This window comes from Bos indicus x Bos taurus, chromosome 14 (assembly GCF_003369695.1).
Source record: "Bos indicus x Bos taurus breed Angus x Brahman F1 hybrid chromosome 14, Bos_hybrid_MaternalHap_v2.0, whole genome shotgun sequence".
Lineage (NCBI taxonomy): Eukaryota > Metazoa > Chordata > Mammalia > Artiodactyla > Bovidae > Bos > Bos indicus x Bos taurus.
In genome coordinates, this window is record NC_040089.1 from 23,628,343 (window position 1) to 23,645,164 (window position 16,822).

Below are 16,822 nucleotides of genomic sequence, written 5' to 3' on the forward strand. Positions count from 1 at the left end.
TAGCTAAAGAGAGCATTCTTTTATCTTCTGTCTTTCTCTTTCAATAATGAAGAATTTTCAAGTCCTAATATTTTCCCAGTATAACTTAAACATTGACTTCGGAGGTTTATTATGACACATTTTTCTTTTCATGGCCTTTTTTTCCATGTAATTTCAGTTTGGAATTTTTTTGTTCATCCAAGGAATATTTAGGATGATGTTTCTTAGTTTCCCAGTAGTTACCTATTTTTTAAAGTCATAGCCTTAAAAAAATAATATATATAAATATTTATATAAATAATATAAATTTATATAATATATACTTTATTATATTTATTATATATTATTATAATTTATATATTATATATATAATAATATATATATATTATATTTTTGGCTGTGCCAGGTAGGTCTTAGTTTCAGGATCTTAGTTGTGGCCCATGGGATCTAGTTCCCTGACCAGGGATCGAACCCACGCCTCTTGCAGTAGAAGCACAGTCTTAACCACTGGACCACCAGGGAAGTCCCTGGAGTTGGTGCTTCTGTAATATATATATGTATGTATTTTATTTGCTTACTTATTTGGCTGCACTAGGTTTTAGTTTCGGCATTCAAAGTCTTTAGTTGTGGCATGTAAGCTCTTAGTTGCAGCATGTGGGATCTACTTCCCTGACCAAGGATTGAACCCAGGTCCCCTGCACTGGGAGAGCAGAGTCTTAGCCACTGGACCACCAGGGAAGTTCCTGAAGTCATATAAGAATATGACTAAGTGATTTCTAATTTTATTAATAGGACATGGCCTTAACACTTACCCTTTTGAAAATGTGTTTACCTTATTTATGATCACACACATAAAAGATTTTGTAATACCTGGACATAAATATGAGTGTTGATATATTCCTTCAAATGACAAAGTTTTATTTACTACATGCATCAAGTTTGATTGTATTATTTAATTTTATGTCCTTTCTTATTTTTTTCCATCTCAATCTGAAAGGATTACCAATCTCTCTCATTTCCAGGTAGCCCAGTGGTAAAGAATCTGCCCGCCAATGCAGGAGACACAGGAGACACAGGTTCAGTTTCTGGGTCAGGAAGATCGCCTGGAGTAGGAAATGGCAATTCACTCTAGTATTCTTGCCTGGAGAATCCCATGGACATAGGAGCCTGGTGGGCTACAGTCCATGGGGTCGCAAAAAGTCAGACACAACTGAACACAAATTGACTCTGTGTGTAGAATAAGCAAACAAAAAGGCTCTCCTTCAGTGGTTTTTTACTCACTGGCCTAACTGCTGAGGGTAAATGCAAACTAAAATTTGAATAAGATCTAAGGAGATTTCCAAATGATAATTTCTGTTATGAGAACTTATCATAGTACTTGGTGAAATAACATCTTAAGAACCCTACCTACTTATCTCTAGATAGTCACTCAACTTCCAGAAAGTTTAAACAGAGCTAACAATTCCACAGAGCTTTTGAAGTACAGTTATAAGAATTGGAATCATCAAAGGTTCTTCCCTAATTTTGGTCCATTGCAGTGAACGTGTTTAGAGTGGTTTATTTCTGAAGAAAGGATACACTATTACAGAATTTGCTTATTTCAATGTAGGAGGGCAGAACAAAATGTGAGGTTTAAGTATGATCACACAGTCTTCAGTGTATCAAATAAGCCTTTCTATAGAACAAAGATAACCCGAGCATTACAACTGTCATATAAAATTTTTTCTAGGGTCAACTTTTAAAAGAGTACTTCTGTTAAGCTAGGGACTTAAAGGAATAAAAAAAAAAAACAGACACAGCCCTCAGAAGATCTAATAAAATTTCATAGGGAAAATAAGATACTTTTCAGTGGGTCAAAGCTGAAAAGGTATTGTGAATGGAAGAGTGATCATCAAGAAACAGCTAGAAGGAGGGCTTCCCTAGTGGCCCAGTGGTTAAGACTCTGTGCTTTCAGTGCAGGGGACGTGGGTTCGATCTCTGGTCGAGGAACTAAGATCCCATATGCTTCATGGTGCTGTCAAAAAAAAAAAAAAGAAGAAGAAAGGGCTCAGTTCAGTTGAGATGCTCAGTCATGTCCCACTTTTTGCGACTCCATGGACTGCAACACACCAGGCTTCCCTGTCCATCACCAACTCTCAGAGCTTGCTCAAACTCATGTCCATTGAGTCGGTGATGCCATCCAACCATATCATCCTCTGTCATCTCGTTCTCCTCCTTCCTTCAATCTTTCTGAGCATTAGAGTCTTTTCTAAGGAGTCAGTTCTTCGCAGCAGGTGGCCAAAGTATTGGAGCTTCAGCCTTAGCATCAGTCCTTCCAATGAATATTTCGGACTGATTTCCTTTAGGATGGACTGGTTGGATCTCCTTGCAGTCCAAAGGACTCTCAAGAGTCTTCTTCAACACCACGGTTCAAAAGCATCAGTTCTTTGGTGCTCAGTTTTCTTTATGGTCCAACTCTCACATCCATACATGACTACTGGAAAAACCATAGCTTTGACTTTGTTGGCAAAGTAATGTCTCTGCTTTTCAATATACTGTCTAGGTTTGTCATAGTTTTCTTGTCACAGCCAAGTCCTTTTCTTCCAAGGAGCAGGCATCTTTTAATTGCATGGCTGCAGTCCCCATCTGCAGAGGATGGTGAGATTTTGACATGTGGAATTCACAGGCATGCTCATGCTCAGTCGTGTCCCACTCTTTGTGACCCCATGGACTGTAGCCTGCCAGGCTCCTCTGTCTCTGACATTCCCTGGGCAAGAATACTGGAGTGAGTTGCCATTTCCTCCTCCAGGGGATCTTCCTGACCCGGGGAAGGAACCTGGATCTCCCGCATTGCAGGCAGATTCTTTACCAACTGCGCCACCTGGGAAGCCCTGGAATTCAGAGGCAGGAGCAGGGAAAGCAGGCATGCAAGGGAGGGATAAGCACAAGAACGGTGAGTGACTTCACATGAAAATGACAGAAAAAGTAAGAGGAGGAAACAGGAGGACCGCTGTCAAGAGTGGGGAAGAATTTCAGGGTCCCTTAAAGCACTGACTGGTAATAACCTGAAGCTCTTTTAGTAAATGTTGAGGTTAGGAATAACTACAGAAATAGCGTATGAAAGGATTCAGGACAGAAAATACAAAAGCAGGTGCACTTCACTCCTGTGAAAGTTAATGTAACTTAGGAAACTGGGAATAGTTGAACCGGTCTGTCTGCATTTTGTAAACAAAATGGTCTTGAAGATGTTTCTAAGGGTGTGTATTTATTACAGCCACTGATCACCACTATGTAATTCTGGGGTGGGAGAAGCTGACATAGCTTAAAATCTGAAATAGGGCATGGTTTAGGCTGTTAACCTACTTACATAACGCACATTCCTAGGACATGAAAATCTGGTTACAGGAGCGATCTTAGAAATGTCACCAGGTGTGTGTAGATACAAATAGCAGATCAATTATGTGTTTTTAGAAACAGCATGAACAACACATTGAAAGGGGCTCCAAGAAAAAGATGAGAGTTCACTAATTACAGACTAAACCAAAAGTTAAACCTTTGCAAAAATGCTGCTGCCTTCAAACAGGAAACTTCTGCAACTTATGTGAGGCACCATTACATTTCCAACTCTCATCTCTCCCAGAATCTCAAGACCTTGACTGAGGTATTACTAGAAATGGACCATGTTTTCAAAAGGATTCAATTTATGAACATTTCCATGTGTGCATTAGGATAAACATTGGTTTACATGTCAAGTATGTCTCTACAGGGTAAAGCAAGATTAGCCTGCTGACATGCTTTTTAAAAGAAAACTGGTTCATTAGGAGAAAACCATTTTCATCTGCAATAACTGCAGTTATTAATAATGCAGTCCTACTGTAGAGCACAGGGAGCTATACTCAGTACCCTGTGATAAGCCATAATGGAAAAGAATATGAAGAATGTATATGTATGTGTGTGTATCTGAGTCATTTTGCTACACAGCAGAAATGAGCACATTGTCAAATCAACTGTACTTCAATAAATAAAGTTTTAAAAAATCACGGCAGTCAAAATACTAGTATGCAAAAGGAGAGCCCAAGGACTCCTTTATAGGTACAATCTCCATTAGGCACTGTGCTGTTTATCTCTTTTCTAAAGCAGTCAGAACTTGGGAACTTTTTTTAACCAGTTTTTTTTTTCTTTCTTAGTGTAATTGCCTTACAATGTTGTGTTAGTTTCTGCTGTACAGCAAAGGGCATCGGCTGTAAGTATATATCTGTCCCCTCCCTCTTGGACCTCCTTCCATCCCACCCAGCCCCCCCCCCCCCACCCCTTCTAGCTCCATGTGGTATATAGCGGCTTCCCACTCACTGTTTTACACGTGTATATATGTCAATCCAATCTCTCAGTTCATCCCACCCTCCCCTTCCCGCTGTGTCCATGTCTGTTCTTTATGTCTGCGTCTCTGTTCCCACCTTGCAAATAGGTTCATCTGTACCATTTTTCTAGATTCCACCTATATGCATTAATATACAATACTTTTCTCTGAGAACCTGGGAATTTGCATTCTTTGCTATTACAGTGTATCAGACAGAAAGATGTTGCCACTTCTTATAACCAGAACCTCTGAAGAACAGCAGCTGAACTAGTGTTTTCCAGAGAAACTGAAGCCACAGGATACTGCATATAATAGATTTACTATAAGAAATTGACTCACACGACTGTGGAGGCTGACAAGTCTGAAATCTGCAGGGCAAGCCAGCAGGTTGGAGACTCAGGGAGGCTGGGGACCCATGGAGAGCTGATGCTGCAGGTTGAATCTGAAGCCATCTGAAGGCAGACCTCCCTTTTCCTGGGAGAATGGGTTTTTTCTCTTATGGCCTCCAACTGATGAGATGAGGCCCACCCACATTATGGAGGGCAGTCTGTTTTATTTAAAGTCAGCTGACTATAAATGTTAATCACGTCTAACAAAGAACCTCCACAGCAACAGCTAGACCAGTGCTTGACTAGACCAGGCATCCAGTCTGGGCACCACAGCCAAGCCGAGTGGACACAGAAAATTAACCATCACGCTAGTCAGGAGTCAAACATCTTCAGTAGACAGATTTATTATTGACCTCTGTGTTGAATAGAAAGCAGGTGAAGTTGAGACATTCTGGGCTTGGTGGTTTTTAGTTTTAGTCTGAAACCGCCAATATTTGATCATTTTTGATCTACAAAAAAGGGTAACTGGGTACAACTCAATACAGCATTTACACCTTCCCACTGTTGTAATGATGGTGTCATCTTCATTGCAACGGTTCATCAGGAAACCAGCCTCTTTCTGTAAAGCTGACTCCTTGGGAACAGCCCAGGACTTCGCATGAAAAGGTGCCTTCTGCTTAAGAAATGCTCATTTAAGGAAAAGTGGCAGCAAAAACTCAGGCTGTCTTTAGTCAGACTGAAGTTTTCCTCCCCTTAATGATAAATCATCAGTACTAACTTTTCATCTAACAAAAACCTGCATGAAGAAGTCTTTTAGCCCCACTGGATCTATGGTGCAATGCTTATGCTTAATGCTTTGCTTAAACTGCACTTCTAATTGCTTTTCCATAAGGGAGAATACACCTTAAGTGAATTAACCCCAAACATCCTTTTTCAGAGTATTCTGACTATAAAAAGCAATAGCATTTTCCCTTCTATAAATAGTCCTTAAAATATTTCATATGCGTGAATTTAAATAAAAATGTATGTAGTGTTAATGCTAAGAATCAACAAAGAAATGCTTTTAGATTTGCTGGAATTAGGTATGTGAAAAGAGGAACTGCCAAATGGGGAGTCACTGTGCATTTTCTTTACCTTTCTGAAGGTAGAGAACCTTAGGACAGGAAAGTCAAAGGTTAAGAAGCAATTTTTCCTATCATAATGAAAGAGGTGCTATGAGAAATCCAAAAAAAATTTTTTTTCCTGCCACTGGTTCCTGGCCAGATTATTAACTGGATTTTCAGAATTAATCTCTTTCTTTCAAAGATGCATCACTGTTTAACTGATGAATTTGAGACAAAATGACATCTGTGAGCTCATTACTCTGGTCCAGGTAAATGGTCAAGGGAGGATTTTCAGCCAAGTTTTAGACAAATAGCCCAAAGAGAACGTCTAAAAAGATAATTTACAGGACTGATGGACAGTAAGTGCCAAAGAAATACTTAATGCCCATTTTATCTCATATGAATAAAAACATGATTGCTCTATACATTCTAACAGCCTTTGGGAGATTCTTTGTTTGAATTTTCACCTGGATTAAAGTTTTGATGCACAACATTTTGACTTTTTTATTTACAATTTCTATCCTTCCTTTCAAGGTACAAAAGTTAAGACAAAACAAAAGAAACCCTAGAACTTTACATTTCAACAACCAAGTATTGTCCTAGAGGCAGCTATTAGAATCTTATATTTATCAAATGAGAAAATATTTCAAATTCAAAGGGAAAAAAATGTTATACCAAATAGAAATTTATCATCTGTTATAATTTCAGGAAGATCTACATTATCTAAAGCCATTCTATAATTTTTATTCATATATTTTTGTGGAGTTCACATATCTTTTTCTTACAGCAAACATAACACTGTAGGCCATGAGAAGCTGCAGTACTATTGTTTAATTAGCAGCAAATGAATATTTTATAACTGGGTAACTGGACAATAAATAGCCTGCTTCTTTGGATGTGGATGTTTAAAATGTAGTCTTGCTGCAGCTTCATAATGTGATTGCTATTTTACAGAGCTTATACACACACAGAAAATATGATCTTTGTCTATATTTTATACAAACACAACAGTAGTTTGTGAATACATTTTAAGTACATGATATACAGGATAAGCCACTTGATTTCCCGGTATCACAGAAGAGCGAATTTTAAATGCAATAAAAATATACAAAATGCAGCCTGGAATGCAGTTTCTCTTTTCTATTTTGACTCAAAACTTTATCATCAGAACATTTTTAGAGTACTAGTCCAAACACTTTTTCGTCAGCTAAAAATACAATTTCAGCAGTCCAGCTTATGTTCAGGCATGATGCAATCCATTTCCGAATGGATGCCCAGTTTTTGTTAAATTCAAAGGGCTGTTAGTAACGTACAGCATGTTCTTCACTCCACACCATATTATAAAGCCCATGTTTCTTTCCGAGTCACGGTCACCTTTGTGGACAAAGCTGGGTTTGTTCTGGTATAACATTTGCACGTCCAAGGTTTCCTTTTGCAAGTGCACATGAATACATTGTGGTGGGTGGTGTAAAAGTCTTGTTAAAGACAAATGAAGTCACAGTATAAAAATATATTGTACACCTTTACACCTAATGTAGTCCTTTTTTTTCCTATGGATAAAAAAAAAATACGACTGAACGAGACAGAGAAGTCTGTAGCACCATGAAGAGTTGTATCCCAAGTTACATTAGCAGCATGATCCGACAGAATATTGAAGGAGTGTTTCTGAGAAGATACACATTCATTCTGGGTCATCTGTACCACTGAAGCTTATACAATGAAGTGTTTTACACATTAGCAATAGTTCTGTCCTTTCTAAGCTAGGTAACTTATCAAAAGACACTGCCTTCCAACCTCAGAGGTTGACAATATTGCAGAAGGGCCGGGGGGTGATAGGAACGTGCCTTGCCCGTTGTGGGTCGTATCATTTGGATGTGTAAGAAAGGATCCATTTGGATGGATCAGAAGGGAGCTCTGCATGGGTTCTCAGCACAGAGCTACACAACACAGCCTAACGTGGATCTATGGGATCACCACAGACCATCTGTGTGATTGATGTGGCTGCTGACACAGCGTGAGAAAAATAAGACAAGGGCTCAACGTAGGCACTCACTTCTCAGAGGTAACAGTCTGCCATTGCTAATGAAGAATACATGACGTCTAAAAGATCTCCTCCAATGTCGCCTGGATCTCAGTAGGCTGGAAGCAACTTGGGTGAATATTTTTTTTTGTATTTTAACTTACATACTGGGAAGACAGTGTGTTTTGAGACACGTAAACCTTGTAAAAAAAATAAACCATTGTAAAACCTTATGAAAAGACACACTGATTCTGTGCAATATAGCAAATTGATAAGAAAACACTGTAAAACTGTACCTGTTTAAAATACCGTCTACCATTCTTGAACACAAAGCATTATACATCAAAGGCCTATATATCTATCCTCTAATGGCACTTGAAACAAATTATAATAAGTCTTAAAATAAAAGGCATAACCTATAAGAAAGTTTTTCTGTAAAGGTTTAGATTCGTTTTGAAAGTGCTATATCTTGTAATATGTGTAGTATAGAGGTTGACCAAGCTCTATTTTTTAAAAAAATATTGGCCTATATATGTGTATTGCTTACTAGATGAATAATCCTGAAAATATGTACTCTTTAACATTCATTATTAGCTTAATAAAGCAGTCAGCTCTGGCTCATGTTTTCAGTCAGTATATGGTTTTTAAAAACCGCTACTGTCCAAATCAACACAATATATCACTATGTTGCACAAGTGACTAAGAAGAATGAAACACAAGCAACACATCGGCAAAAATACATAGTTTGGAAGAAACACCTACATGAAATTAACAAGCTGCACAAGGAGTAGCGCATATCAGTCAGGACATGAACAACGGAACTCGGTAACAGGGGTTTAAGATGCACGTTGTAGCAGTGACCAGTAGCTATCAAGGTGATGTTTGGGTCCATCCGCGGAGAATATTGCTTATAGTGTCAGTATCCTTCCGTGCTCGTGCTTCGGTATCTGGTGACCTTAATTTGTACAAACACATGGAAGGTCAAACCGAATGAGGTTCAGTATCTTGTCTGAGGTCCAAATTCTAAACTGAAATATTTTTAACTTAGTAACAATCCCTTTATGAAAAAAAAAAAAAAAAAAACCCCAAGCAAAGGCACTACTAGAAATTTCGAGGATGATGATTCTGGCCACTGGAGAATGAAAACAGAATTGGCAATCATTATTTTTAATCACATCCAGTTGACATCAAAAGTGTCAATTTTCTTTTTAAGGAAAAAAAAAAAAAAGAGCCAGTTCGGTGTTACAGCCTTGTCAGACCATTGTGCAATTAAAATAAAATGAGTCTACCTCATGTTTAATAGAGATTCTCTCAAAGGGGGTTTAGTGACCACTATAGTCAGTTTAAAAAATGAATGAGCAGAATTCCCTCTTACTTGGAAGTGTGATTTCAAGTCTGTGGGAAAGCAACAGGCAAAGGGGTGTGTACACGTGAAAATAGAGTCCACAATTTCAGCCCTGGTGCCCTGGAAGGTATGCTGGGCGAGAATTAGGCTAAAAATATATATATACACCTACATGGCGCCATTCCCCATTTCCAAAATGCTTTATTTAATAAATCCTGGTACTCCCTTTTTACTTTTTTATTAGCAGTGAAATACAGCCCACGAAAAGGCCAACATCTCAGTTCGTTCATCTGACTTCTCTTTAAGCAAATTTTAGACAAAAATAAAGTAGTGCTTCCACACTTGTGATTTGTGATTTCTATTTAAAAACAGGTTTTCTATTTATTTGTGCTCTGTCACCAAAATTTTTTTTCTTTTTTCTTTTCCTCTCGACGGTGATTAAAGCAATATTGAACACTAATCATTCAACTAATGATTTAAGTAAGCAATCTGTTTCATAGAAACTAAAGCGGGCAGCAACACAGCAGAGCTAAAAGCCTACTTTGAGAGCAAACAGTCTCCTAGGCAAACGCTCAGGAGCAGTTTGAAAAATTTTTAAATGTATTTCCTTATTAACATATATAATTTTAATGCCTTTGGAACACACTTTTTTAATAAAATGTAACTTTTAATAATAAAATTTAAATACATACGTATAAAAACTACTGCTCCTGGGATTTAAAAAAACAAAAACAAATAGGAGCATGATAAAAATACTGGAGCCAAAGCTCCGTACGAGAGCAACTCTGATTCTATGAAGTGCGATACACGTGTGTGTACATATATATAATATATAGTGAAACCCCATTTACATTATTACAATTTACATCTCTCCACAAATTATACTACTCCCCAATAGTTTAAATAATGTATTATATTCAGTAATCTGCACTCATCTTTAGAACTTCTTGGTAAACATGGAAATCCGCAGTGATAGCTGGCCCTGTCAAAGGGAAGAGAACCTTCCACACAGGGCTCATGAGTGCTCAGAAATATTTTTTTTTTTTTTAAAGAGATATATACTCTTCTATAAACCCTCCCTCCTCAAACCCACCCCGACAGACAGGGTCCCCAAATAAGGTGTTAACAAGTGCTTAATAAGATATGTTTCTTAGGTTGACGCCCCAACCGATTATTAGAAAAATAGAATAATAGTTTGACCTTTGAGAAAATGTGCTGGTTGTCTAAAGTGAGGAAAGCCTGTAATAACTACTGTATTCACTGAACACCACGCTCTTGTTATTTTTCACATCACCTAAGACAGTGCTTGTTTTACTATGCTCTTCTCCCTCCGTCTGCAAATTCAGCTTCTTTGTGACGTCCCTCCCACTTTCCCAGGGACTTGTAAAAGTGGGGTTTACTGTATATACTTTTAGTCACTTAAATTTTGTGATCTTTCCTCAAATAGTTTTTGAATGCATTTAACTTTAAAGTCTCTGTCCAAAAACAGCAGGGAAAAATGAATTAACACTGAATGGAAAAAAAAAAAAACACTGAATGAGAAAGATACCACAGTGCGGGGGGTGGTGGTGGTTGGCGAGCCGGGTTGTTCTGTTTTCTGCTTTTGGTGCTCAGGGAGAGAAAACTGAATCAAAGGGAGCAAGAGTGATGTAAGTGATATGCTGTGACTTGACCCCTCATTTCCACCCTGGCAACAGGGGACGTGGTCCCCAGACAAGTCCCTAGCAGAGTGGCAGGTCTCGCACTGGTCTCTCTACTTGGGGTCTCTCACCCTACAAGATGGGACAGCCCCACCCCTGGGATAAGCACACCTGTGTTCCCCAACAGCTGTGGACTCTGGACCAATTGTGCAGTGAGAAGCCAAGGGAAGTGGCTGGCTGTCCTCGACCTACCCTCTGGCCATGAAAGATGGAGAAGATGAAAGAGATGCACCTAAAGACTGACGCTGAATACTCTTGACGCCATAAACTATTAGCATGAATGCAAGAAAGACAGCAACAAGGATAAAACGTGGCAAACATCCTGTGTACTAATTTAAGGCCAACTCTTAAGTAACATGGACTGCCGTGTCACCTTCCTAGGGGGTGTGTTTGCTACAAATACTGGTGCGCTTTGTGTCTAGACTTGTTTTTCTTATATGTGCATAAAAAAGACAGCAAACATTTGAGCCAGACAATAGCAAGTCTTCAAAATATACTGACCTGAAATTATGGTTATATCTAAGAAACATATGCTATGTCCCCAGACTGGATTCTAAATTCATTTGAAGCATTTCCTTATTAATCCATTTAGAGGCTAGTAAAATTTTTTTAAACTCTCAGGTCGTTCATGTACGTTTTAGAAAACTTACATTCTGTAGCAAAAATTTTTAAGGAGCCAAATGTCAAAAGGTAGAGCCATTGATCTCGGACAAAAATGCAAAGTTTAAGATCTAACAGTAAGTCAGAACATGGGATTTGTAAGACTTGACTGCTAATAATGGCTTTCCTATGTGAGAAATCGTCTTAAAATATGACAGTTGGCAGTGAATCAGGACAAAATACCCAGGTAAACATAGCTGAACACAAATGGTTCTGTAGCTCATTTAAAAAGCTAGTTTCTATTTTATACTGGCTTAATGAAAATTGGTACTATACAGAAGCAGAAACTGTGATACTGTCTTAAAGTAGGCACTACAACCAGAACGGTCAGCTAAGGCAGGGCTGCACGTACGTTTCGGCCATCGATGCGCACGGTGGGACTCTACTGGAAAGCCTGGTGGAAACGGGGCAGGGTTGTGCTCGTGCTCAGACTACTGGTGAAGGCTGCAGACAGCGAGTGCAGAGAGCCCAGCCCTATGGTGCTGGCAGGATCCGGCAGGTCCTGGCTCTGCGGGGGGAGCTGAGACACCGAAGAGTGTGCCTCCTCCTGGGAGTAGCTCATCCCCAGGCTCCCCACCGAGATCGGGTTATAGGGAGGGCCGTTTAATGGTATGAAATTGAACAGCTGAGAGAAATCCAATGCTGGTGTGTTCAGGGGGTCACTGATGGAGATGGAGCTTTTGGACAGGGAGAGGTCCCCCGTGCTGTCCTCCAGGGACCCGAGCTGCGGCTCCAACCCCAGTTTGGACGAGGATGCTGGAGAGTCCTGGGAGGAGGAGGGCACGCCGCCCTGCAGCTCCATCAGGTAGCTCTCAATCTCCCCCTTTAAGGGCTGTTCTTTTTCGGGAATAGAGATGGCGTATGAGGTAGAACTGAACGGGTACTTGAAGGAAAGGTGGTGGGAGGGGTGGACAGCATCCATGTCTATGGGGCACGTCATGCCCAAAGGCAGGGTGGTGATCATCTGGTGGGCAGAGCCCGAGCTCTGCACAGACTGGAACGGAGTGTTGTAGAGATTCAGCTGCAGCGTGCTGGGGAACGGCTTGGACAGCAGCTCGCTGGAGGGCAGCGACATCACCGGGAGGAGTTCGTCCTTGATGGGCACCGACACGTTGCAGGTGAAGGGATCCAGGAAGTCCACGGGCTCCGTCTTGACCTTCAGGAGCTCCTGGTTGTGGCTCTTCTTCATGTGCCGCGTCAGGTGGTCCTTGCGCCCAAACCTCTGAGCGCAATACTGGCAGAGGAAGTCCTTCCTTCCCGTGTGCACCACCATGTGTCGGCGGACGTCCTTGCGCGTGTAGAAGCGGCGGTCGCAGTGCTCACATGGGTGCTTCTTCTCCTTCACGCCGCCTGCCGACTTGCCCGCGTGTGACTTCAGGTGCTCTAGCAGCACGCCGGTGCTCTCGAACGTCTGCAGGCACACTTTGCAGGTGAGGTCGCCGCTCGTGGCCGCGTGCAGGGCCAGGTGCCGCTTGAAGCCCAGCTTGGTGTTGTAGCTCTTGCCGCACTCTTCGCACTTGAACGTCTCTTTGTTGGGGTCGTGTGTGTGCAGGTGGTTCTTCAGGTGGTCCTTCCGGTGAAACATTTTCTCGCAATAGTTACACTTGTGGGTTTTCTCGGGAGAGTGCGTAGCCATGTGCCTTGAACACAGACATATTCTGTCAGCATCATGGTAAGAACGGCCTGGCCTCCCTGTTCAAACGGAAGCTAAGCTGCTAGCCTAACACAGACCTGCCCTACTCACCGACACTCTCTAACTCACTACGCATCTGCTACAAAGGGTACACACCTAAACACCGCAGACCTGGAACCATCTAAGTCGCCACTTTAGTTCTCTCTGGTTTTTAGTGACTGCAAATGCAACTGAGCAAGACAGAATATACTCACGTTAACGTCCATACCCTTCTCTTGCAATTTCTTTGTACAAACGGACATTCTACGCTCGTTTAAGCATTGCATTAAAAAAGATCCAAAAGCACTAACACATAAAAGTCTGTGACTTAGAATGCTAAAACGTCTAATCTACTTAAACATTTCTCTCTGCAAGTCAGCGGAAAGAGGTGGATACAAATATATACGTTAACAATGGCTTCAAATAGCCAACATAATAGAAAATAGAATCTGAAAGACAAATAGAGTTTAATACCTTTGTAATTTGTACTTAGAAACAAAGGCTTTCGTGCAGTCTTGTTGTATGCACTTGTAGGGCCTCTCTCCTGTGTGAGAGTAGGAGTGCACCTTTAATTTCTCAACACTGTTAAAGGCCTTGTCACACAGTTGGCAAGGAAAGTTTTTTCTTGGTTTGGTTTCACCACGCTTACGTTTCCCTGAAGGGACTTTCTGGGTATCTCTTACTTCTGACAAATCACCAGGAATGACAGTGGCCATCGCAGCCTAAAGCAGGCCTTCTTGTTGGACACTTGGGAACTGCCCAACTCCACTAAATGATTTAGCTTTAGGTGGCTTCTCAAGTTTCATGTGGTCGTAAAAGAAAGCAAAAAGGGACTGGAAAAAAAAATAAGAAACAACTAGTTTGTAACTAGATTTAATTTTTAAAAGTTTTACTTGCTATGTGACGCTTTTGAATTAAAAAAGAAAGAAGAAACCATAAAATGGATTCAGCTGGTCTAATGTAATATCTTTAGGCTTCTTTTATATTTGTCAAAATACATATTAAGGCATTGCTCAGAATGAACAGTTCACAGATCCCCTGAGATCCCACCTGACAAACGTCGTACTCAGGGAGAGCAGCAGGGAACCCTTGGGAATCACCAAGACTTGACACTGAAAGTAGCATCATTAAAGCTTCACTTTTTACAAGGACCCAGAGAACATAAATCTCGCTGAGAACATAAAAATGTTTCCACGTATGTTTTAATGTCTAAAAATCCTCTTAATTTGTGCGAGGCAGCTCTAGCCACAATTTGTGTTGTAGAAGAATATAGATAATCAGCCAAAAACTCTTTTAGGCACCTTGTGAACCATTCAGTCCAGGGAAGGAGTTCTTAAGACAAGAGACACCAGAGGCCTGAAAGAGTTGAACTCATTGCCCAAGGTGAAAATCAATTCTTTACATCAGTGTCATCACACGAAGAGGGGTTTCTGACTCAAGAGTAGAAATGACTTGTCTTCAGGACAAATATGCATTCTTGAGGTGGTGAAACGTTTTGGTGTTATGTTAGGTGAGGGTCACGGCTCCCTGTCTCTTGGGTGGAAGCAATGATTTGGCTGAAGTAATTTTCCCCACTGTCTTTCACATCATAGAAGATGCTGTTCATGGGGCACCCAGGGAGAGCGGATGACCAGATATAGGGGGCTAGTCTCTGACACACCTGTGACCTGTGAGAGTGGTAAGCACAATACTTGTGCAGGGGTACATCAGTGTGGAGGAGTCAGTTTGAAAAAGGTGGGTCAGAGTTTCAACTCATTATCAGTGCTTTGAGAAAGAAAGAATGAAATGTATATTGTGTATGGCAAAGAGCATGTCTACTTAAAAACTTACATTGATTGAAAACTTTGAAAACTTGTGGACAAGAGATAGTAAATATTATCAACTGTATTTCTCAGAGGAAGAAACCAGCTCCTCAAAGATCCATTTGATATTAAAAAGGTAAACGATTCCTCAAGTTCATGAATGCTAGTTTTTAGCAGGGTACTATATTTCTAAGAGACACAGAACTGATAATACCGGCAACCTCTTTCAAAAAGATCTGACTTTAAATTGAAAATTGGCAGGTGGCTAAATGTTATCAACTACTGATCAATTGGATTTCTCATCCTATTATATATTCAAAAAGCAATGAAAACCAGTTTCTATCACTTGTGTTTTGGCATCAGACTGACACTTGCCCTCACGAAAAGTGGATGGATTTAACCTATATTTTTGTAAAATTAAGTGTACATTGCAATTGACCCTGTTGTATTTTTAATGTAAAGACTGTCCCTAAACAGGCAAAATACAGCAATCATCTGCTCGTGTGACTAAAGAGTAAAGCATGGACGTTGAGTTAATCGGTGTCAGAGTCACACAGCCTTTCTTCTTCAGTAGGTAGGCACATCAAGGCTTTCTTTCACGCCTAAGTTTCCTCTGCAGTTTAAAAGTGACATTAACACTTTTTTTTCACACAACAGCAGGGTACAAATTCAAGTCCTCACATACTGTGGAATTATGTGAGAAATAAATATCAAAAGATATTGGAAAATAACCCACATATTTTCAAGTACAATGTGACCGTTACCAAGAAAGACCTTAGACTTGGTCATCAAAAGCCTCAAGAAGGTAAAAAGACTGAAAAAACACAGAGGGTTACTGCAGAGAAGAGAGCATTTGTACCCAGCTATTATGTGAAAACTGGATAAATCTTAATTACATTGAATTAGTGCACAGTACTTTTTGGGTAGACTATATCCTTCTACTTTTCTATGTATTAATTCTATTAATTTTTAAGAGTTTGCTATTTTGAGAAACTTCAACTAAAAATTATCTTAATTTATCTACTTAAAAATTGTAATATGTATTAGAACTACATGTAACTCTGTTCTGTATTTTCCAAGTCTCCTGTATATGTGTTATCATACTTTTCATAATTTAAAAAATAAAAAAAATTTTTTTTAAGTGACATTAACACAATTAATGCAACTGACATCACTATTGCTAACACAATGTGTTCCCTCTGGTTTTAGATTTTTCTGAATCTCAACGGCTTGTTCTTTCCCTGTTATATTTTCATTCAAGACACAGCTTCTCTGCCTCTCTCAGAAATATCTAAACAGCTATTCTGCTGTAACCAGTAAAGACAATGTAAGTTGGTATAAAGCATTCTGCCAAAGCAGGAAAAAAGAGTAATGTTGACTTTCTAACATGATGCTTTTGTGCATCTATTTAGAATGGTGTGGGAAACAAGCTGTTAAATTTTGCAACTGTTAAGTCAACATGGAATACAAAGTATCTAAACCCCCATGTATAAGTAATATCTGAAAATATTTCATAGACTGGTCATATTTTGCCATTATCATGTTAGAAGAACCCAACTATAATTGGGCCGAGAATTCCAGTTGAGAAAAACAGTTTTTAAGTTATTGAAAAGAATGTACTAAAACTGCATGATGATGCAGCAAACAATTGATCCTATGAAAATTGGCGACACTCAATATGGAGTAACACAAGAATTCTGTTATCTTTGGATGTACAGACTGAGCAATGAAGAATTGCATATTTCAAATATTACACTTTTCTAAGACCAGCTGAAATTTTTTCATGGCTAACAATATCATTTAACTCAATATACTGCAAAATTTAAATTACTTACAGTGCATTTAAAAACTATAGGATAAAGTTGTGACTCAACAT

General features: G+C 39.7%; 1 protein-coding gene across 2 annotated transcripts in view; it reads right to left on the reverse strand.

Moving 5' to 3' along the window:
- Positions 1 to 5,032: 5,032 nt before the first annotated feature.
- The window catches only part of PLAG1 (PLAG1 zinc finger), a 51,904-nt gene continuing 40,114 nt past the window's right edge, over positions 5,033 to 16,822 (reverse strand). Inside the window, exons 3-4 of one of the 2 annotated variants that reach the window (XM_027561013.1) lie at positions 13,619 to 13,977; positions 5,033 to 13,112 (exon numbers count right to left, since the gene is read on the reverse strand). In XM_027561013.1, coding sequence (XP_027416814.1) covers positions 11,855 to 13,112; positions 13,619 to 13,860 — 1,500 coding nt within the window. In that variant the 5' untranslated portion in view covers positions 13,861 to 13,977 and the 3' untranslated portion in view covers positions 5,033 to 11,854. The remainder of the gene's footprint in view (positions 13,113 to 13,618; positions 13,978 to 16,822) is intronic. The other variant, XM_027561014.1, reaches the window with a different exon arrangement.